Raw genomic sequence first — 23,032 nt, 5'->3', positions numbered from 1 at the left:
ACACAGAAATCTACCATCTGGCAATGAAACCTATAGAGCTGACATCAAAGGACATCAAAGCAAATGTATCTAAGTAACAATTTAAAGTCTTATGTTCACTTGAATTCAATAGGAAATCAATATGTTGCAGTCATACTTTCCATTATCATTTAATTATTATTATTTTATTTGTACATTAGGCCTTTGTTTGCTGTGTATGGCATATATTGTATTCAATGATTATAATAGCAGGTTATTTTGTCCCTTAAGTAAAATGAGTAATTGAATTGCACAAGAGCTGAAGGAACAACAGATGTTAAATATAAAATAGGGGAATTTAATTTGATGTCAATATTCATGACATTTTTTTGTAACATAGATTATTGAGGCTTTTATGCAGCTTCTTTAAAATATCAATTTGTCAGATTTCCTTTAGAAGTGAATGAATTATCATTGCTAAATATGATTTATTATCATGATTTTTAAAATGATTTGTGTGTGTTTATTGATGATGTATTTGTGATTTGCATCGCATACCTACATTTAGAAAGAACATGTGGGGATAATATGTCACTATAAATGAGAAACCGTCAACTCCACTGCACCAAAGAGAGAGTTTTATCAAGGAAGAACCACTTGTTTATTTACTCACTTATCACAGGGTTCGTTCTTGGTCTCATAATGGTAATACTGATCATCTCAGATAATCTCAGTCAGATTATCCCCAGGGAAGTGACTGTAAGTGTGGCCCCTAACCCCAGGGATTTAAAATGTTTTAAGAGTGACTCCTAGACAACACCCTGCTGAGTTGCTCTTTTCACCGGCTGGGATTAATAAAATAAAAAAAGATTTAGAGAAGGACAAAATCATGTACACACAAAATATTCTGACATTGGTCTTGGTTATTGGTCTTGTGAAACATTTTGTTTTGAATTTGATATTTTGGGTAGAGCTAGGGACGGGACATACATTACATGAATAAATAAGAAGTATATTCATTAATGCTATGGCTTATTAGAATGTACTAAAAGAGATTGCTCCAATATTGGGTGGCTATTGCTGGTCTGTTTACCAATGCTGTGTTCTTAATCAAGCACAGTATGTGGTATACATTAGTGTCCTTGTACTTACTGGGGACCATGTGTGAAATAAATAATTGATCTGTCTAGCGGTCCGAGGAAATGAGACTGACAGAATCATTTGTTTTACTGTCTGTTCTTTCCATCTGGTGCAAGTGAGTCCAACAATCAAGGGATGAATCTGACCAGGTCAACAGCCCCTCCCCTTCCATCCAAACGTACCCACAACTAAACGCCAACCCACACAGTACATACCAACATCCCACGCATAGGCCTATAGCTAGCTCTAATTGCACTCAAATGTTAGACAATCGTATTTCTGAATGGCATTAACAGATATGTAGAACATTTGCATAAAATAACATGAATAACGACTACAGCAATACCGGTCAATATTTATTAGCTCTTCTCGTTGTGTTTACTTGTCGAAATAGATCATGTAACATAATGCCGTAGAGAGGGATTTATGCGTGAAACTCAAATGTTGTTACATTTGAGTAAGAAAAACCAGGGTATAGAAGCGTTGTGTGTGAATCATGAATTATTGCTAGATGCCCAAGATGCTGCCTCATGCCTAGGTCATATTGGGTCATGGACACAAGCTCATGCTGTTTGGTCATTTTGGGGATGGACTGGTTTGCTGTGCAATTAGGCATATAATCCCATCTACCAGTTTGGTTCATTGATTACAGATTGACGTAGTTGGCCAGCTGCTGCTTGTCTTGTCTGTGGCCTATGTCTCACACAGTCTCCGAGCTTTCCATTTCGTCCAGCCTTGTTTCCCCACTCATTCGTATGATTGGCTTGTCTGACAAGGACTGGTGGCTAGCTTACCCCCTCTGTCAAAAGCCATATGTCACAGGAAGAGGAGGGACCCGTCCAGATACATGGAGATTACGGCCTCCGAAGTTTAAGAATAGGGAAAGTGTGAAAGCGTCAGTATTAGGGGCCTACAGTATGTTCGGTCAGACTCGGTCAATCTGATTAGATTAAATAATAGACTCAAGTTTCATTTAGAAATGATTAAGAGCATGTTAGCACCAAGTCTAAACGAGGCTCCTGACTACCTCTGTAGATGGCCAGGAAGATGTGATCACAATCAGCTCACAATGCGTCTTTTAATCGTCTACACCTGTCTAAAAATGTGGGCACAATAACAATGTGGACAGGATCAGGACGCTTGTTAGCACCAGGTATAACCAGGGCTTCTATCTAAAAATGACACTTGAAACCACGCGACCATTTACTCGCCTAAACCAACCACTAGCAAGTGTCCCTTCACAGCCAATTCATCATGGACATATCCGCAGCAGAGGGCCTATTACCTAGTCTCAAACGTCAGGGTTCAATCAAAGATAGAAACAGGGTCCATTATAGCCCCGTCCTGATCTTGTCGACATTTTGATTGTGCCCACATTTTCAGAAATGTGTCTACACATCGATTAAAATGTAATTTTTTTGAATCCCTCCACTGTGTCCGCAATACAGACTATTGCGAGTCCCTCCCTGTATGCAAATTATTTCATAGCAGAATCCGAATGCAGACTGCAGACAAGATCAGGATATGACGGATGTAAGAACCAGGTATAAACAGGGCTTACGAGGGGCGGGACAAACATTTTGAAATTAGTTATGGTTTTGAATAAAAGTACAGTAATTAAATAATGGAGTAGACTAAATCAAATTTGGTTTGATTAATTCATTATCAAATTATTCATTGTATAACGTTTTTGTCACTTCCACCCCTCATACCCCCTTAACACAGTATAACAACCATGTACCAAACCCCAGTATAACATGTTAATTTACCAATCAGCCAACAAGTAGCAGCTGGTCAAATGAGGCTGGGGACTGTAATTAGGTCAAGTAAGGTGAATGTAATTTCATGCCTATTTGAACTTTTTTGCTAGTCTAATTGGTGTGATTAACATTGCTTAATTGGCTTAGCTGAGCATTGTCTCCTGTCTGGAATTGCGTATTGATCTCAGAAAAAAATAAGTAAATAACAAGCTATCAAGCCTGAAACAAGATCTCAACTCATATTTGACAATAAACCAAAGGGAAGAATAGTTGAGACCTAGCATGATATCCAATTAAATTGGATTATTGTACTGTATAACAGAGGTAAATGTAAATGATATGTGTTGATTATCATGTTACAAATGTATACTCCATAAAAATGAATCTAGCTGATAATGAATTAGTCAATAATCCATAATAATAACAATTGTGAATGAGTGGATCAATGTTTGTTTTTTAAAGGTAGGTGGAACAATATATTTTATTTTGCTAGACTCTGATTCTACGTAAAAAATAAAATAAATAAAAAATAAAGATATTTCCATAAAATGTTAGGCATTCATAATGTGTAAGACACATGTATGTACAAAAATATACATTATATATATATTTTTGAATAAATATAACTTTATTCTCAGGGGGGGAAAAAACTATTTTACATGGTGCAACTTTACATTTATTGAATATGTGTTAAAACATGTAATCTGTTTTCTTCAATAATCACATGTTAGCTACAAGGGGGTGTACAGTTCCATCAAAACATAATTTCTCCCACACATACATTTCATTCTATCAGTGAATTCTGTTAAAGCACATGTGCCTACCAACAAACAAATATCTTTCCTATCCCTCGACCCACTAACATTGAAACACATGAGTATATTTTTCAAAGTACAACTATACTGCTGTATGAACTTTATTGCATAAATTGCTGTCAGAATTTCCTTTTTCTTATTATAATAACTTACATATTCAGTAACCTATCTCCATACAGCAGAAATAGCAGCTCAAAATTCCTCACCTTAAAAAGGCATTTCTGTAAAGTAAACATCATGATAGTGTTTGAAATGCAATCCTTGGATAAGGCTCCTGGTGTACTGTAAGCTACTGTAAGCACAACTATCCATTTATGAGGCAGTGAGAAGAAACAGAGACCTTTCCGTAATGCAAAAGCATTGAGCAAAGTGCAAAAATGACCAGAAACCCCATTCCAATCTGGCTTCATTTCAAACTGCGTTATAAAGAGGCGACTATTTATGTATTGTTCGGTTGACTAAACTCTTGTCAAATGATCGCCACCTTATAACACACATTTTTTTGCAGAAAAGTTTCAAATGTAATCACAGTGCAAGTTTATAATGAGGCTTACAGTGTATTTTTTGTTGCACTTTGCACAATGCTTTTGCACTACGAAAATGCCACCCTTTGCTTACAGTAGTTCACTCGCTTTTCCATATGCTATCAGTATGGACTCAAAACACAACAGAACCACAGTGCAAAAGTGTGCATTTACAAATCATGTATTCGATGTGAAATATTCTGTTTTAATTGAACATCAAGGAAAACTCAATCATATTTTCGAACCAATTCTAGATATCAAATTGTAAAGACATATTCATAGTACTTGCTATATACACTGAGTGTACAAATCATTAAGGACACCTTCTTAATATTGAGTTGCAACAGCCACAATTCGTCGGGGCATGGACTCTACAAGATGTCGAAAGCGTTCCACAGGGATGCTGGCTCATGTTCACCAACGCTTCCCACAGTTGTGTCAAGTTGGCTGGATGTCCTTTGGGAGGTGGATCATTCTTGATACACACAGGAAACTGTTGAGCGTGAAAAACCAAGGCACTTAAATATTTTGTCTTGCCCATTCACCCTCGGAATGGCACACACGCAATCCATGTCTCAATTGTCTCAAGGCTAAAAATACTTATTTAACCCGTCTCTTCCCCTGCATCTACACTGATTGAAGTGAATTTAACAAGTGACAACGATAAGGGATCATATATTTCACCTGGATTCACCTGGTCATATTCATAGTACTTGCTATATACACTGAGTGTACAAAACATTAAGAACACCTTCATAATATTGAGTAGTACCTCCCCCACTCAATGTATGCACGTGTACAATTTAATTTGTCCATTTGGCTTTCCTTTAGTGTATTTCTTTGATTTACATTTAAAGCACATATATATTATATAAACATTAAAATAGACTATCTTTATTTGACACAAATATATACGTTTGAAATAAAACCATACAACAACCACATCCAAACGAAACAGTCAATTTGCTAAAGGTTAAGAACAGGTTGAAATGTGTGACGATGAAAGTATGTCACGATCATCAACATTCAATCAACCTTCTCAATATCAAACTAACTCGTCAAAAAAAAGTAGAACAAAATGAACCATCAACAAATCGGACCTATCGAAAGATGATAGTGAACTGAAACTTGGCACGTGTGTCTGTTTTGTGTGAATAAGACGCTTCAAATGATACAATTCAATAGGAATGGCAGAAAAACAAACACAGCCTTAGGTTGCCAGTTGGAAATCGAACCGTTTTTGTCATTGTAATTTCAATGTATCACATCAACTGTATCACACAAACCAGATGACACAAACTGCTAAGATTATAGTCCTGCTCTTCCATCCCACTGGCCACGACAGATTAGATGAACTAGTAGATAGTCATCAGGAGGTGTTAGAGCAAACTAAACTCTGGGACCCGGTTTCCCAGACACAAATTAAGCCTAGTCTTGAACTAAAAGCACTTTCAATGGAGATTCTCTATCGGGCATGCTTTTTAGTCCAGGATTTGGCTGAATCTGTGTCTGGGAAACCAGCCCTATGAGACTCCAGAGAAGAGTAGTTTGTAGGTTCAAAGGGCCAGTAGTGATAAGAGTGGTGGAGTAGGTTGACAAAATTCTCAAACTTTCCTAAACTTTTGGAATTTTGGAAAAACCTGTGCATTATGGGAAAGTTTACACTTTTACAACCCTATGGTGAAGTGTGTCTGCTCCTCACAGCTCCTCACTCTCCAGCTGTGCCTCCACAGGGGAGCTGGAGAACAGGATGGGGCTATTGTCCGTCGTGGGGAAGGCAGATTTGATGTCCAGGCCTTGACCGGTCAGCACTGCATAGCGACTGCCCTGCCGCGGAGCCTTTTTCATAGGCAGAGGGACATGCTTATGCCACTGGGCTGCAGACAACAGAGACACAGTGCCTTCAGAAAGTATTCATACCCTTGATTTATTCAAAATGTTGTTGTGTTACAGCCTGAATTCAAAATGGATGTAATTTTTTTTTTATCTCACCACAATACCCCATATTGACAAAGTGAAAACATGTTCTTTTTCAAAATGTAGCACATTTTACTGAAAATGAAATACAGAAGTATCTCATTTGTATGTATTCACACCCCTGAGTAAATACATGTTATAATCACCTTTGGCAGCAATTACAGCTGTGAGTCTTTCTGGTTAAATTGAGCTTTGTACAATATTGTACAATATTTGCACATTATTCTTTTTAAAATTCTTCGAGCTCTGCCAAGTTGGTTGTTGATCTCTGCTAGACAGCCATTTTCAAGTCTTGCCATTGATTGTCAAGCCGATTTAAGTCAAAACTGTAAATAGGCCACTCAGGAACATTCAACTTCGTTTGGGTAAGTAACTCCAGTGTATATTTGGCCTTGTGTTTTAGGTTATTGTTCTGCTGAAAGGTGAATTTGTCTCCCAGTGTCTGTTGGAAATCAGACTGAACTAGGTTTTCCTCTAGGATTTTTCCTTTGCTTAGCTTTATTCGGTTTATTTTTTATCAACAACAAAAAATCCCTAATCCTTACCAATGACAAGCATACCCATAACAAGATGCAGCCACCACCATTCTTGAAAATATGAAGAGTGGTACTCAGTGATGTGTTGTGTTGGATTTGCCCCAATCATAACGCTTTGTATTCAGGATAGTTCATTTATTTGCCACATTTTTTGCAGTTTTACTTTAGCGCCTTATGAAAACAGGATGCATATTTGTATTCTGTATGGGCTTCCTTCTTTTCACTCTGTCATTTAGGTTGGTATTGTGAAGTAACTACAATGTTGTCGATCCATCCTCAGTTTTCTCCTATCACAGCCATTAAACTCTCTGTTTAAAAGTCACCACTGACCTCATCCCTGAGCGCTTTTCTTCCTCTCCGGCAACTGAGTTAGGAAGCATGTACAGTTGAAGTCGTAAGTTTACATACACCTTAGCCAAATACATTTAAACTCTGTTTTTCACAATTCCTGACATTGAATCCTAGTAAAAATTCCCTGTCTTAGGTCAGTTAGGATCACCACTTTATTTTAAGAATGTGAAATGTCAGAATAATAGTAGAGAGAATGATTTATTTCAGCTTTTATTTCTTTCATCACAATCCCAGTGGGTCAGAAGTTTACATATACTCAATTAGTATTTGGTAGAAATGCGTTTAAATTGTTTAACTTGAGTCAAACATTTCAGGTAGCCTTCCACAAGCTTCCCACAATAAGTTGGGTGAATTTTGGCCCATTCCTCCTGACAGAGCTGGTGTAACTGAGTCAGGTTTGTAGGCCTCCTTGCTCGCACACGCTTTTTCAGTTCTGCCCACATATTTTCTATAGGATTGAGGTCTGGGCATTGTGATGGCCACTCCAATATCTTGACTTTGTTGTCCTTAAGCCATTTTGCCACAACTTTGGAAGTATGCTTGGGGTCATTGTCCATTTGGAAGACCCATTTGCGACCAAGCTTTAACTTCCTGACTGATGTCTTGAGATGTTGCTTCAATATATCCAGATCATTTTCCTCCCTCATGATGCCATCTATTTTGTGAAGTGCACCAGTCCCTCCTGCAGCAAAGCACCCCCACAACATGAACCTGCAACCCCCATGCTTCACGGTTGGGATGGTGTTCTTCGGGTTGCAAGCATCCCCTTTTTTCCTCCAAACATAACAATGGTCATTATGGCCAAACAATTATATTTTTGTTTCATCAGACCAGAGGACATTTCTCCAAAAAGTACAATATTTGTCCCCATGTGCAGTTGCAAACCGTAGTCTGGCTTTTTATGGTGGTTTTGGAGCAGTGGCTTCTTCCTTGCTGAGTGGCCTTCCAGGTTATGTCGATATAGGACTCGTTTTACTGTAGATATAGATACTTTTGTACCTGTTTCCTCCAGCATCTTGACAAGGTCCTTTGCTGTTGTTCTGGGATTGATTTGCACTTTTCGCACCAAATTACGTTAATCTCTAGGAGACAGAACGAGTCTCCTTCCTGAGCGGTATGACGGCTGCGTGGTCCCATGGTGTTTATACTTGCGCACTATTGTTTGTACAGATGAACGTGGTACCTTCAGGCATTTGGAAATTGCTCCCAAGGATGAACCAGACTTGTGGAGCTCTACAATTTTTTCTGAGGTCTTGGCTGATTTCTTTTGATTTTCCCATGATGTCAAGCAAAGAGGCACTGAGTTTGAAGGTAGGCCTTGAAATACATCCACAGGTACACCTCCAATTGACTCAAATGATGTCAATTAGCCTATCAGAAGCTTCTAAAGCCATGACATCATTTTCTGGAATTTTCCTAGCTGTTTAAAGGCACTGTCAACTTAGTGTATGTAAACTTCTGACCCACTGGAATTGTGTTACAGTGAATTATAAGTGAAATAATCTGTCTGTAAACAATTGTTGGAAAAATTACTTGTGCATGCACAAAGTAGATGTCCTAACCGACTTGCCAAACTATAGTTTGTTAACAAGAAATTTGTGCAGTGGTTAAAAAACGAGTTTTAATGACTCCAACCTAAGTGTATGTAAACTTCTGACTTCAACTGTATCTTTGTAGTGACTGGGGGTATTGATACACCATCCAAAGTGTAAGTAATAACTTCACCATGCTCAAAAGGAAATTCAATGTGTGCTTTTTTTTTCTTTTCCCCCCATCTACCAATAGGTGCCCTTCTTTGCGAGGCATTGGAAAACCTCCCTGGTCTTTGTGGTTGAATCTGTGTTTGAAATTTACTGCTTGACTGAGGGAACCTACAGAAAATTGTAGGTGTGCAGTACAGAGATGAGGTAGTCATTAAAAAATAATGTTAATTAAACACTATTATTGCACACAGTCTAGGCAACTTATTATGTGACTTGTTAAGCACATTTCTACTCCTGAACTTACTTAGGCTTGCCATAACAAAGGGGTTGAATATTTATTGACTCAAGACATTTTAACTTTTTCATTTTGTATCAATTTGTAAAAGAAATTCTAAAACCATAATGCCATTTTGACATTATGGGTTATTGTTTGAAGGCCAGTGACACAAAATCTCAATTTAATCTATGTTAAACTCCGGCTGTAACACAACAAAATGTGGGAAAAGTCAAGGTGCGTGAACACTTTCTGAAGGCACTGTAGCTTTGGGTATTATTGTGCATTTATTTGAAATCTTGATATACTTTAAGCACAATCATTAGCAACTATTAACATTCAAAACTATCACAATAAACACTGGTGGGTAAAAGAAAGCTGTTGAGAGTTGTATTGAACTCACCATAGATGTCTAGCCTGGCTGTGCATGAAACAATTCCAGCCTCATTCTTTGCTGACACGGTGTACCAGCCAGCATCCTCTTTCCTGGTAGGCTGAATCAGGAGGCAAACATATCCAGTGGCATCCTGGTGTATGCTAGAATCAAAATTCATCTCCTCAATTAAATTATCATTCGAAATGTATATATTCCCTGTGTTCTATTATTATTATTTTTGTGAATAACAGGCATCAATATTCTAATCTCAAAAAGTTGAAGCTAATTTGGCATGTACCGACATCGCTGAGCATGGTTTTGTGTTACCTCTTGTCTTCATGAGTTTGAATATAAGTGTACCTACAGGATGGGCAGTCACCTTTCTGGCTGGAAGGGGTGAGGTTAGTTAGGGAATACTAACCTGACTCTGGCCTTGGTGTGAGGAATGGTGTCGTTGTCTTTCTTCCAATAGATTACAGGTGGAGGCATGCCCAGAACCCTGCACTCCAGTCGGACGGGGGTGCCCTCTGCGATGCCTGTGTTCTGGAGCTTCTCAACAAACTGGGGGGCCTGCTTCATCTCTTTTTCTGAACGGGCAAAGAATAGTTATTCTCTGTCATGTACAATTACTAATTACTACTACTTATTAATTGTCATGGCATACGTCACTATACCAACAAATGAATGGTTTTGACTTTGTACTTATTCAAAAGCTATCACTGATTACCTACTCCTCATAAATGCTTATAAATCTTTATAAATAATGAAATACTAATTTGTTATCAAGAGGCACACTATTTGGGTTTTATGAAAACACTTAATTGTTTCGAGAACTCTTACCCACAACTCTTAACTCCAGACCGAAGGAGCTCTGTCCTGCTTTGTTGCTGGCAATGCAGGTGTATGTTCCGGCGTCGTCCTGTTTTAGGGGGTCTATGACAAGGGAATGGATGCCGTTCTCCCTCACCAGCATCCGGTGGTAGAAGTCTGGGTAGATGGGCCTCCCGTTGATCAGCCACATCAGCTCTGGGTTTGGTAGGCCACTCACCTGGAAAACAGAGAAACACACAACACTTGAGATGAGAGATGTATACAGTCCTATCTATCTTCAAAGGCTATCCTAACTGATTTATAGCAACAACAAAAAAATTAATAGTCATTATAAAATGTATTAAATGCCCATTGCTTATTTACAAGTCCATGGTTATTTAATCCAGAGATGACATACCTTGCAGTCTAATCTACAGACTCTGCCCTCATGAGCCACCATGTCCCCTGGAGCCTGGAGGAAGTGAGGTCGGAAGAAGCGCTCCTGGGTTGGTTCACCCTCTTCCACTTCCTGTATGCGGGCCCGCACCCTGTAGGGATGTGCTGAACATGTTACAGTACATGTATATTGGCCCTGGGATATCTTGTCATCTGCAATCGCTAATCACTATCGCTCATTTTATTATGATTTCAAATGTTTGATTTAATTAGGCAAGTCAGTTAAGAACAAATTCTTATTTACAACGACGGCCTACCCCGGCCAAACCCTAACCCTGACGATGCTAGGCCAATTGTGTGTCGCCCTATGGGACTCCCAATCAAGGCCAGTTGTGATACAGCCTAGAATCGAAACAGGGTCTGTAGTGACGCCTCTAGCACTGAGATGCAGTGCCTTAGACTGCTGCGCCACTCGGGAGCCCATACAACGATGCATGAGATTAATGTTGCTATCATAGAGATAAAACAATGTATTTTTCTCTGATTGGTTTAACGGTATATTGGTCTATGGTTGCTGTGAGGGCTGTTCAACAGTAGTCTGGGCAATATGTACATCTGGGATCTTACTGAAAGTAGCCTCCACAAAACAGTAAGAGCTGCAATCATGCTGGCTCTGCAACCTGAAGAGGGTTATTCTAACCTCTGCAGATCCCAATGCACACTCAGTCAGTCCTGCTCACCTCTGAGAGTGAATCATAGGTGTCATTCGGTTTCGGAGAGGACCCGTTTGGATGATCAAATGACCAGAGCAGCTGATTCGTCCCTGGTGAGCATTCATTAATTCATTAACAAATTAGATTTAGTGAAGGGGTAAGAAAGGTAAGAGTAAAGAGAGTAAAACAATTACAGGTGGTTAGGTTACCTGGGGGTTAGCTGCCATGACAGTGTAGTTGCCATCATCGTCGTTATTGGTGACCTCTATGTGTAGGACACAGGTTCCGTCCCCCTCTCTTATCTTCTTATAATGATCATTTTTCCTCAAGATCTGCTTGCCATCCTTGAACCAGTAAACCTGAAATGGTGTTGACGAGAGAGGGAGATTTCTAACAAACGTTGAGTGTATGTCCAGATCCCTGGCGCCCCCAAATATGATCCAAGCTAGTTTATTTTCCTGCCATTGGCAAATAAAACATTGACAGTCTGTGTGGTCCTGTGTGGCTCAGTCGGTAAGAGTGTTGATCGAGCAACCCTAAGGTAGTGGGTTCAATTTCTGATGGGATCACATACTACGAACCTTTGACCTCACTGTACTGTAAGGTACTTCGGATGAAAACCTCTGCTAAAGAAAAACAGTCTGGGTGAAAACATATTTAGAGACCATAGACGTGCTGTCTCACCTTCGGTACGGGGATCCCCACCACTTTACAGGAGAACGTCATAGGCACACCCTCCATGGCCCTGAAGTTCCTCAGCTTCCTGTCGAATATGGGCGCGACGCACTTCCCCGTCGGGCTCTCATCGTGTTGTACCTCGTCATCCGACTCCTCGACTGGGGTGCGCTCCAGGCGGAACTCGATCTCACTCAACAGCCTCTGCTCAAAGTTGGACACTTTGTACTCCTAAAAAGACATTTCAGAAACTGTTTGGGTGAGTATTTACTTGAGTAGATTGACAGAGGAATCAGACCCAGAGCACAATATCGCCACTAATCAATCGGGATATTGTGTTAAAGGCAGGGTTGAACTCAATCCAATTCGAATAATCCTAATTGAAAAGTAATGAAGAACATTAGAATTTCAGTGGAATTAAACGGAATTGACACCCAACCATGGTTAAAGATGTACTCCTCAATCTATTTTGATTCAAAAAGTAGCACTTTGATTCAAACGTGGCAGTTACATTTACCAGCCCTCAGATTACAAAGACAAATGTTCTCGGCTCACTGTGGGCAGAAAAAAAAGATTGAGGAGTGCAGCTTTAAACCTTAAATGTTATCATGCAGTGGTATTCCTCTTATCACACTCCCTTGGCATTTAACTGATCCTACTACACAAAATACAACAGAAGTTGAGGGTGAAACAGAGAACAGAGAACACATGTGGACTGAGATATAAAGCTAAGCTTTCCTGGCAAAAATATCAAATATCAAATATCAAATATCAAATATCAAAGAACACAATTCCAACAATTCAATTGTACATTTTTTTGTTTGTTGTTGATACGTAGATTTCTATCTTGATACGTCAACTTTTTTTTCATAATTGCAAACACTGGGTCATTTATTTTTCTCCTGAGGACCTAAGGTAATGGAACGGAGAAGATAACGGTAGTGGTAATGTTAGTGGTGTTTGAAATGTAGTGAAATTATGACAACATTACAACACAGTTACTTTCCAGTGGAACAACAGATGGGATCCATGGCATCAGTTGAAATGTAACATTTGAAAGGAACGTTTTTTAAGCACATTTCATATGCAAGAAACGTTGAAGGTTGCTCAAATCTTAGAATGTCATATACCTCAGCCTATTTGGGGCCTTACATTACACGAGAGTGGTCAATATGTAGACCTTCAGTTTGGAAATTGTTTGGATTATTCATGCAATGGATATTAGTTAACAAATACTTTAAAAGGGCCTGATTAGGATGATGAATTAACTACAGTGTTTGGATATATGAGTATACATCCATACATACTACTTAAAAACGGTTTTGAACATTCACTAACACTTTACATTACGTTGCTGTTATACCTGTATAGTAACGCTGTAATTACTACACTCACAATACGTAATATTTTTTAGCGCTTTGTAATTGTAATGGGCCTGAGTGGTTTTAGTTATTACGCAAGTGGAATAAGGAATAGTCCCGATTCCTCTTGTGTAATTACAAAAAACAGTTCAATTCCATTAAGCAATTACTGAGGTACTATGTACAGTGCATTCGGAAAGTATTCAGACCCCTTCACTTTTTCCTCATTTTGTTGTGTTACAGCCTTATTCTAAATAAATATAAATAAATATAAATATCAATCTACACACAATACCTCATGATGACAAAGCACATTTTTTATTTTAGCAAATGTATTAAAAATAAATACCGGAAATACCTTATTTACATAAATATTGAGACCGTTTGCTATGAGACCCGAAATTGAGCTCAGGTGCGTCCTGTTTCCATTGATCATCCTTGAGATGTTTCTACAACTTGATTGGCGTCCATCTGGGGTAAATTCAAAACCCAGCCATGAGGTTGAAGGATTTGTCCGTAGAGCTCCGAGACAGGATTGTGTCGAGGGACAGATCTGGGGGAGGGTGCGAAATACATCTCTGCAGCGTTTAAGGTCCCCAAGAATACAGTGGCCTTCATTATTCTTGAATGGAAGAAGTTTGGAACCACCAAGACTCTTCCTAGAGCTGGTCGCCCGGTCAAACTGAGCAATCGGGGGAGAAGGGCCTAGGTCAGGGAGGTGACCAAGAACCTGATGGTCACTGACAGAGCTCCAAAGTTCCGCTGTGGAGATGGGAGAACCTTCCAGAAGGACAACCATCTCTGCAGCACTCCACCAATCAGGCCTTTATGGTAGAGTGGCAAGACAAAAGCCACTCCTCAGTAAAAGGTACATGACAGCCCGCTTAGAGTTGGAAAATATGGGGGTGGCAGCATTGTGCTGTGGGGATGTTTTTCAGCGGGAGGGACTGGGAGACTAGATGAACGGAGCAAAGTACAGAGAGATCAGATCCTTGATGAAAACCTGCTCCAGAGCGTTCAGGACCTCGGACTGGGGGCGAAGGTTCACCTTCCAACAGGACAACGACCCTAAGCACACAGTCAAGACAATGCAGGAGTGGCTTCGGGACAAGTCTCTGAATGTCCTTGAGTGGCACAGCCAGAGCCCGGACTTGAACCCGATCAAACATCACTGGAGACTTGAAAATAGCTGTGCAGCAACGCTCCCCATCCAACCTGAGAGAGATTGAGAGAATCTGCAAAGAAGAATAGAAGAAACTCCCCAAATACAGGTGTGCCAAGCTTGTGTCCTTATTCCCAAGAAGAATCGAACAGCATAATCGCTGCCAAAGGTACTGAATAAAGGGTCTAACTACTTAGGTAAATGTGTAAAAATTTCAATTTTTACTTTTTAATACATTTGCAAACATTTCTAAAAAACTATTTTTGCATTGACATTATGGTGTATAGTGTGTAGATTGATGAGGAAAAAAACACAATTTAATACATTTTAGAATAAGGCTGTAACGTCACAAAATTTGGGAAAAGTCAAGGGGTCAAGAATACTTTCCGATGACACTGTATCAACATGTTAGTCTAATGTTGTTACTGGTGTAAATACAGTTTTTCTGCACATTAAGAGCAACTTAATGTAATGTGGTACCAAACGTTCTGAGCAAAAGAATGTTTGGGAGGGAGAGATGTTCGCTGTACCTCGTCATAGTTAAAGACAGTGGCAGGAATGTTTGGTCCGAGGGTTCTGCTCGCTGTTTTCCCCTCATAAGTAGTCTGCTTCTATGAGAAGATAGGGATGATGAGATGAACACAAACACACACATTACCACCACTCATTTGTGATCGATGTGATCTGCATGTTGTTACATGGTAGACGTACTTGATGAATGAATATGGAAAATGAATGATTGGGAAAAGGAATGATCGTTGATGCACTGCCGATCTCTCGGGTTTAGATGAATGCATTTTCTAACCGCGTCCACATCGTATCACTTTACTCCACTTGCGATGTAAAAAGGAGAACAAACTAGAACGGTAGTACGAATGTCAGAATAGCAAATTGGAAGAAAGTGAGAATGCACCAAGCCGTCGTGTGTGTTTCGAAGGAATGTGTTGGGTTGAAAATAATTTGTAGAAGAATAAGACTTTATTTGTTTGAGATCACTCTGTTCCTTTGTTGGTTCCACTCCAAGCCATATTACTACATCAACCAAGTACTCGTTCATTTAGTTGCATATTCAGTCATTAGCCCAATCTATTTATTTTACCTTTATGTAACTAGGCAAGTCAGTTAAGAACAAATTCTTATTTTTCAATGACGGCCTAGGAACAGTGAGTTAACTGCCTTGTTCAGGGGCAGAACGACAGATTTTTACCTTGTCAGCTCGGGGATTCGATCTTGCAACCTTTCGGTTACTAGTCCAAAGCTCTAACCACTAGGCTACCTGCCGCCCTATAATGGAAGGACTATGCCTTAGGGAATAACAGTACATTTGAAGGGATATATCCGATACCTGTTGTACATGACCACGCATAAAATCTTCATTGAACCTAAGATTTTTCTCCATATCCTGGAGGAGGGTTTGTTGGCTGCTACGGATGTCAACATCTGACATAGGACGAGTGCTTGTAGGCAACTTCTTCTGCATGCCTTGAGGTGGCCTGTGGATCAAAACAAATGTATTAGCAAAAAATTTATTTTACAATATATAAAACTGTAATATGATGAATTGAAGTGTAAGGTAAGAGGTCTAAGAGGTCCAAAGTTCCCAGAGTTTTCCAAAATCCCAGTTGCAGGATTCCACCCCTGCTTATTCCCTCCCAGTTCCAGGAATCCTCCAACAAGGATTTATAGAAAAACCTGGGAACTTTGGGAATGTTTCTGGGAATTCAGGAATCATATGGTCTTACCCATGAGCACTCCTGGGCAGGCCCATCGAGTTGGTGGCTTGTGTGGTGTGTAGAGATGGCAGGACAGAGCTGAGGAAGGCCACATGGTTCTGGATGGGGCTGGGGGTGGAGGTGCTGGAGGTCGGGGACGCTGCCTGTGGGGGTGACTGCTGTGGCAGGGTGAACACAGAGTTGAGGTAGGCAGCAGGCAAAATGGAGGGTGAGGTGGGGGAGGACATGAAGGAAGGGGGGCTAGTGGGGGACTTGAGGACTCTGGTGGGGAAGACTCTGGGTTGTGGAGAGAACAGGTTGGGGTTGGAGGAGTTGAGCTCGGCAGCCAGCTCGTGGAGCAACGGAACTGGGGACTCTGTAGGGGAGGGACTCCTGACTGGAGAGAGGGGAGTCTGGGCAGTGATAAACTCTTTTGGCCTAGCATAGTTGAAGCTCTGTGAAGTGGGAGCCAGGTTGAGGAGGGAGGCATGAGTTGTTCTGAGAAGGGGGGAGGGGGACGTGTTCTGCATGGTTGTAGGGGCCCTGTTGAAAGCGGCAGGGATGGAGCTGAGAGATGCTGTGGGGGCTGTATTCAGATGAGGTATGAGAGGTGTGTTAAACTGGGGTACGTGAATAGATTTAGGCAGGGATAAGGGGGCTAAGTTCAGCTGGGAAGAATGGGTGGTGTTTTGAAGGGTCATATAGGGTGAGGATGCAGGGCTGGTATGCAGGTGGGGTGCAGGAACAGTGCTCAGCAGAGGGGCAGACGGAGGGGAGCTCATACAAGACGAAGCTGTCTTCAGTTGAAGAGGGGATGGCAGGGTACCCATAATGGGTGCAGGAGGGGCTGTGTTCAGTAGCAGTGCAGAAGTAGTGTTTATTGGTGGTACAGGGCTTGTGTTTAGCAGGGGTGAAGAAGAAGAAAGAAAATAGGATTGGGTTGCGTATGGGTTCAGTAGTGGTGCAGAGGCAATGTTAAGCAGGGGTACAGGGGCACTAGTGTTTAGCTGGGGTGCAGCGGTAGTGTTCAGTGTTGTCACAGGGGTGAAGTTGAGTAAGGGTGTTGGGGCTATGGTCGGTATGGGTGCGGGGTGGGTGGACTGCAGTGGCATGGGGGTAGATGAACGGGGTAGGCTTTGCTGGTGCTGGAGCTGGTGCTGGGGCTGGGGCTCGGGTTGCTTCCAGGCTGGCCAGGCAGATGCCTCCTCTTGGCTCTGGGTGGCTCCGGTTGGCTCAGTGTCAGTCTGCTGCTGCTCCATAAGCACCTGGTTGTGTAGAAGCTGCAGCTGGACAGGGTCTCTGAGAAAACAGAAATGGAAGATGATAAAAACAGGAACACTTTACATACTGAGTATACACAACTTTTTTCTTTCCATGACATAGACTGACCAGGTGAATCCAGGGGAAAGCTATGATCCCTTATTGATGTCACTTGTTAAATCCACTTCAATCAGTGTTGATAAAGCGGAGGAGACCGGTTAAAGAAGGATTTTTAAGCCTTGAGACCATTTGAGAAATGGATTATGTATGTGTGCCATTTAGAGGGTGAATGGGAAAGACAAAAGATTGAAGTGCCTTTCAACGAGGTATGGTAGTAGGTGCCAGGCGGTTTGTGTCAAGAACTGCAGCGATGCTGGATTTTTCACTCAACCGTTTCCCATGTGTATCAAGAATGTTCCACCACCCAAAGGACATCCAGCCAACTTGACACAACTGTGGGAAGCATTGGATTCGACATGAGCCAGCATCCCTGTGGAACGCTTTCGACACCTTGTTGAGTCCATGCTCCAACAAATTGAGGTTGTTCTGAGGGCAAAAGGGGGATGCAACTAAATATTAGGAAGGTGTTACTAATGTTTGGTATACTCAGTGTATAAAAAAACTAGCCTGGTCCCAGATCGGTTTGTGCTGCCTTGCCAACTCCTATGGTCATTGTCACGCCAAACCACAGAAGTTTCCAAGACAGTATAAACAGACCTGAGACCAGGCTATAATAAAAATCATATGTTTGTTCAAAAGTCTTAATGTGTTCGTCACCAAATAACTACAAATACTCTTAACACAGTTCCCTAAAAAGTAGTGGCCACAATGTGCCTTTCAGGGGGCTGGTTGGGGAAATAGTCTGCCCTTTTAAGGTATAGGAGCATCCAGACTCTAAGCACACTCTGAAACTGACAATGTCAGTAATGTGCTGTATCATGATTGCTATAAGAAAACCTTTCATTGCAACCTTATTGCATCGCGACATTATCCGAGCATTTTTTACATTTGTTTTACATTCAATATCAGTCACTTTGATAACATAAAGTGGAAAGGAGACAATAACCTATCAATAACCGAATCAATAACAATTATTAACACTATGCAAAACACTTCATCTTAGTGGCAGACATACTTTTTTCTTCAGACAAAAAAAATGACAGACACAATGCCAGTGTGCAAAGATTTCTAGCATGCACAAAAGCATAAAATTGCACTTACATTAAGAAATGACCGTCCTCAGTTTTTTGTAATTTTAATCTCCACATAGCTAAGCACAGATATGTATTCAGTTGACAAATGAAAACTGGAATACAGCAGGTCAGATAGGGAGCTCAAGAGGAGACCCTCCCACCTCTAATGTTTACTGTTCTAAATACAGCCCACACAACTCAAGCGGCTTGCTACACTTCAAAACAAGGACCGTAAATGCAAAAATACATCCCGAAACCAAACACTTTTTAGAATTACTTTCAGAATAAAGCGTTTTCATCATAAAATCAACTGTCGGTGCAAATTTTAGGGGCAAAATGGTGATAAAACTAATAGTTTGTTATCTGACTTGATATTTAACAGTTGTCTCCATATCATGTGAGGCTGTCACTCTGAGATCTTGGGACTCGTCTTAAGTTAGGATTTGTCTAAAGTTAAGTTCTACAAAATAAATTGAAAAATACTTTAGAAATATAGCTCCGAGCAGCAATGCATGGGGTTCATCGGATGACAGAAAGGACACAAGATCAGCTGGATAACAAATCAAGCACTCTATTATGTAGGAACTATCTTCCTTTATGTGCAATCAGTGAAAGAATTACCATGTTGATTTAAATCTCAGTTGGTACACCCCACATTAGCCTTCCAAAATACTTCAATACACTCTCACAGCTGAAATACGCTGACTGCGCAAGTTGCAGGACTTGTTTCTAATTTCGACGAATAATAGATCCACCTTCACTAAGTTCAGACCATATAATAGGGCAACAATAAGTGAACATACAGATATACTAATCACAATATTTCACATTGTTTGTCTGCATAATTTAAACGTGACATTAATTTGCATGAGACAAAATCCTCTTGAAGAATAGTTATTGCTCTAGTATGAAATCTAATGCGTTAGCTAGCTAGCGTCGCAAATTGGCATTCCGATAGCTAGCTGAGCAGTTTTACAAGAAAACGACTGAGATTACTCAAACACTGTAACTAGCTAAAAAGCTTTCCTTGGCGGCAACGTTATTGGGGCGAGGTATGTTAGATTAACCTTTTAATATGAGGTTTACTGTCATTGAAGTTAGTGGTCACTACTGGTTTAAGATGCGAGGTGAGAGAAACTGTCCGCCATGTTTTGTGTTTTGGTAAGGGCTTGGAGTGACTTTACGCAACCTAGAAGCCTCAACCAATCACCCAACAGATATTAATGCCTCCAGGTATCCTACGAAAGGCAATTCTGCATGTGATAACACAGCATCTCCCCAAAACAGATGTTTTAGCATATTAGCATATAGTGTGACCATGTTTGAATGCATCAACATGCTTTTCTCACTCTTTAAGTACTATTGTGATGAGCTCAAAGACCACATTTTGATCGAATAAGACTTTTAGTCCGTGAGAATAAGATTTTTTTACGATTATTTTAAGCATTAGTGTCAAAAAAGTGAATTGTTAATAGTTTCCTTATTTTTTAAGATATCAATGCCAAACTTAAAACTGCAATATGTAACGTTTTGGGCAAACCAACCAAATTCACATAGAAATGTGGGTTTTAGATCTGTCATTCTCATTGACCGCAAGTCTAGGAAGTGGTAGATCTGTTCTATGTGCACTATTGCTATGCTTCCTGTTCTTAGGTTCTGTTTCTGCATCTTTTACTTTTGGGTTTGTACACCAGCTTCAAACAGCTGAAAATACACTATTTTTGGTTATTAAAAATATATTTCAAATTGGTTTAGATGTTACAATGATTCTCTACACTTGTTTTGTAATCTTAAATTAGGGGAACTATTAGAATTTTAGCAACCAGGAAATGGAGCGATTTCTGCATATTGCACCTTTAAAATGGTTCATCATGGTTCATCATGACCCTAAAACGTTTCAAGTTGATAGGGCATTGTGAAGTGGATTTAGAAAGGATTTAAATGGGCATGTACAATCTGACTTTCTGATTTATCAATAACTCAGCCATCTCTTAACCCTAGCTTTTCTCAAACTAAGTTAAGAGATGTACCATGGGCCTACATACCGAATTTGGTGCTATTTGGACGTATGGTTCATGAGAATAAGTGTTTCAAAAGTTTTCCAATATTTCCAAGATGGAGGATAATCTATCCTGATGGGCCTTATGGGTCCTAGAGGCACATTTGTTCAGCATGAGGAAAAACATCTATATACACATTTTCAAGTCTCTATATCAAACAGGGCGGCGGATAATGAGGTTTTAAGTGAGACTGCTTATAACAGCATCACCTATAGACAATAGGTGCTATTCTTGCTGAACAAGTTACTCACGGCCTCTAGTTTCTGTGTGACAAATTAGAAAAAAAGTCACCAATCTATGCTTGAGTTATTTGACAATGTCAAGCAAAAAAATGTATCTAAGCTTTGCTGTGAACCTCTAATTAGAATACTCACAGTTTGGGCTTGGCCAGGACTGGAGGTGGTTCCTTATTGGCCAACTGTGACATATCTTCATATGAATGGCTATCGGATGTTTCACTCTCGTTGTCTGTCTCATTCTCAGGCAGTTTAAAGTGCACACGGAGGCCTACCCTGGAGCTGGACCTGGGCCCGTTGTGGCTCACCAGAACCCCAGGCTTGAGGCAAGAGGAGGTGGGGGGATCAGGGAGGTTTACAGGGGGAGGGGGCTCAGGTTTATGGAAAGGAGTCCCTTCCACCTTAGGACTCAGACCAATGGCAGGGTCTGATAACACTGAGAAGGCTCTGGAGTCTTCATGGTCAGTCTTGGGCACCTCACCACTGCTCTTGGGCTCAGGACGTAGCCTGCTGGAACTAGTAGACAGGTCTGGGTGAGGGGTGCTCAGGTAGAGTGGATCCAGACAAGATGTGCTGGAGCTACGGGTGCCTATCCTGGGGCTGCTGCCCAGGATTAGTGGGTCCAGGCTGGGCATGCTGATGCTGACAGGGTCCTGGCGCAGCATGCTGGAGCTCAGAGGATCTAGACGGAGGGTACTGGTGCTCAGAGGGTCCAGTCGTAACGCGCTGGAACTGAGCGGATCTAGGCGGATGGTGTTGGAGTGAGGCTTGATGCTGTTGGTCACAGGAACCTCAGCTTGAGGCTTTAGACTGGGGGGAGTGAGATCTAATGAAGAGGGCTCTTGTGTGGACTTGTGTGGCGCTTTCACGTGGTTGTTGTTGGTGTTATCATTGCCTAATGAGGTACAGAGAGAAGGATAAGTACAGTGCCTAGTGAAAGTCTTCACACCCCTTGCACAGTTTTCACATTTTGCTGCCTTGAAATGAACACCTACTGATCTACATAACCTACTCCACATTTTCAAAGTGAACAAAAAATTATAGAACATTTAAAAAAAATATATATATATATATATTTAAATGAAGATGTCTTATTATGTATGTCTTCACAACCCAGAGTTAATACTTGGTGGAAGCACCTTTGGCAGCAATTACACCTGTGAATTATTTTGAATAAGATTCTACCAAATCTTAGGGCAACATTTATCCATTGTTTTTGTCAAAATTGCAGAAGCTCAGTAAATTTAGTTGGGAATCATTGATGGACAGCAATATTGAAACCTTGTCTCTGATTTTCAAGCAGATTTAAATCAGGACCCAGGACTGAGACAGGACCACTCAAGAACACTTAACACCTATTTAAAAAGCCATTCTGGTGTGTCTTAGACATTGTAATTGTCCAGGTGAAATATAAAACTATTTTCCAGGGTTAGGTTTTCAGAAGACTGAGGCAGGTCTTCCTCTTACTTTTTAACTGGGCTTTGCTCCTTTCTTCTGATTTCTGATCCTGACAAACTCCCCAGTCCCTGTCAGTGACAAGCACACCCACCACAATACTTGAAAGTACAGAGGGTTTCACTCTGTAATGTGTTGTACTGGATTTGACCCAAACCTGAAGTTTTTAATTTAGGCCAAAAACTTAATTTCTTTCCCATGTTGTCTTGCAGTATTACTTAACGGCCTTGTTGCAAACAGAATTGTTCATTTGGAGTGGATTTTTATTAAATGGTTGTCTTCTTTTCACTTTTTCATACAGGCCAGTAATGTGGAGTGAACGCAATGTTGTTGATCCTTGCACAGTTTTCTCTCCGCTCAGCCAATGAATTATGTGGCTGTTTTAAAATAATCCTAAACCTGATAGTGATGTCCCTGAGCAGTTTCCATTTTCCAGTTTCCATGGTCAGACCTTTGCAGTGGCTGGGTGATATGATACACAATCCACAGATGAATTACCATACTTGACTCTACTCAAAGGGATATTCAGTGTCTTCAAACGATTTCTTAACCTCCCCTGATCTATGCCTGTCTAAAAATGTATCC

At 40.6% G+C, this 23,032-nt stretch overlaps 1 protein-coding gene across 4 annotated transcripts in view; it reads right to left on the bottom strand.

The window, feature by feature from the left end:
- Nucleotides 1–3,465: 3,465 nt before the first annotated feature.
- The window catches only part of mypn (myopalladin), a 54,446-nt gene continuing 34,879 nt past the window's right edge, over nt 3,466–23,032 (bottom strand). For 3 of the 4 annotated variants that reach the window (XM_055901891.1, XM_055901892.1, XM_055901894.1), the window contains 12 exons: nt 21,131–21,887; nt 16,274–17,542; nt 15,877–16,024; nt 15,062–15,142; nt 12,018–12,239; nt 11,543–11,692; nt 11,361–11,443; nt 10,643–10,772; nt 10,255–10,462; nt 9,836–10,001; nt 9,442–9,575; nt 3,466–6,074 (listed from right to left, as the gene is read on the bottom strand). In XM_055901891.1, the coding sequence (XP_055757866.1) occupies nt 5,896–6,074; nt 9,442–9,575; nt 9,836–10,001; nt 10,255–10,462; nt 10,643–10,772; nt 11,361–11,443; nt 11,543–11,692; nt 12,018–12,239; nt 15,062–15,142; nt 15,877–16,024; nt 16,274–17,542; nt 21,131–21,887 (3,527 nt within the window). In that variant the 3' untranslated portion in view covers nt 3,466–5,895. The remainder of the gene's footprint in view (nt 6,075–9,441; nt 9,576–9,835; nt 10,002–10,254; nt 10,463–10,642; nt 10,773–11,360; nt 11,444–11,542; nt 11,693–12,017; nt 12,240–15,061; nt 15,143–15,876; nt 16,025–16,273; nt 17,543–21,130; nt 21,888–23,032) is intronic. The other variant, XM_055901895.1, reaches the window with a different exon arrangement.

This window comes from Salvelinus fontinalis, chromosome 37 (genome assembly GCF_029448725.1).
Source record: "Salvelinus fontinalis isolate EN_2023a chromosome 37, ASM2944872v1, whole genome shotgun sequence".
NCBI lineage: Eukaryota > Metazoa > Chordata > Actinopteri > Salmoniformes > Salmonidae > Salvelinus > Salvelinus fontinalis.
This window is presented reverse-complemented; position numbering and strand designations above follow the sequence as displayed.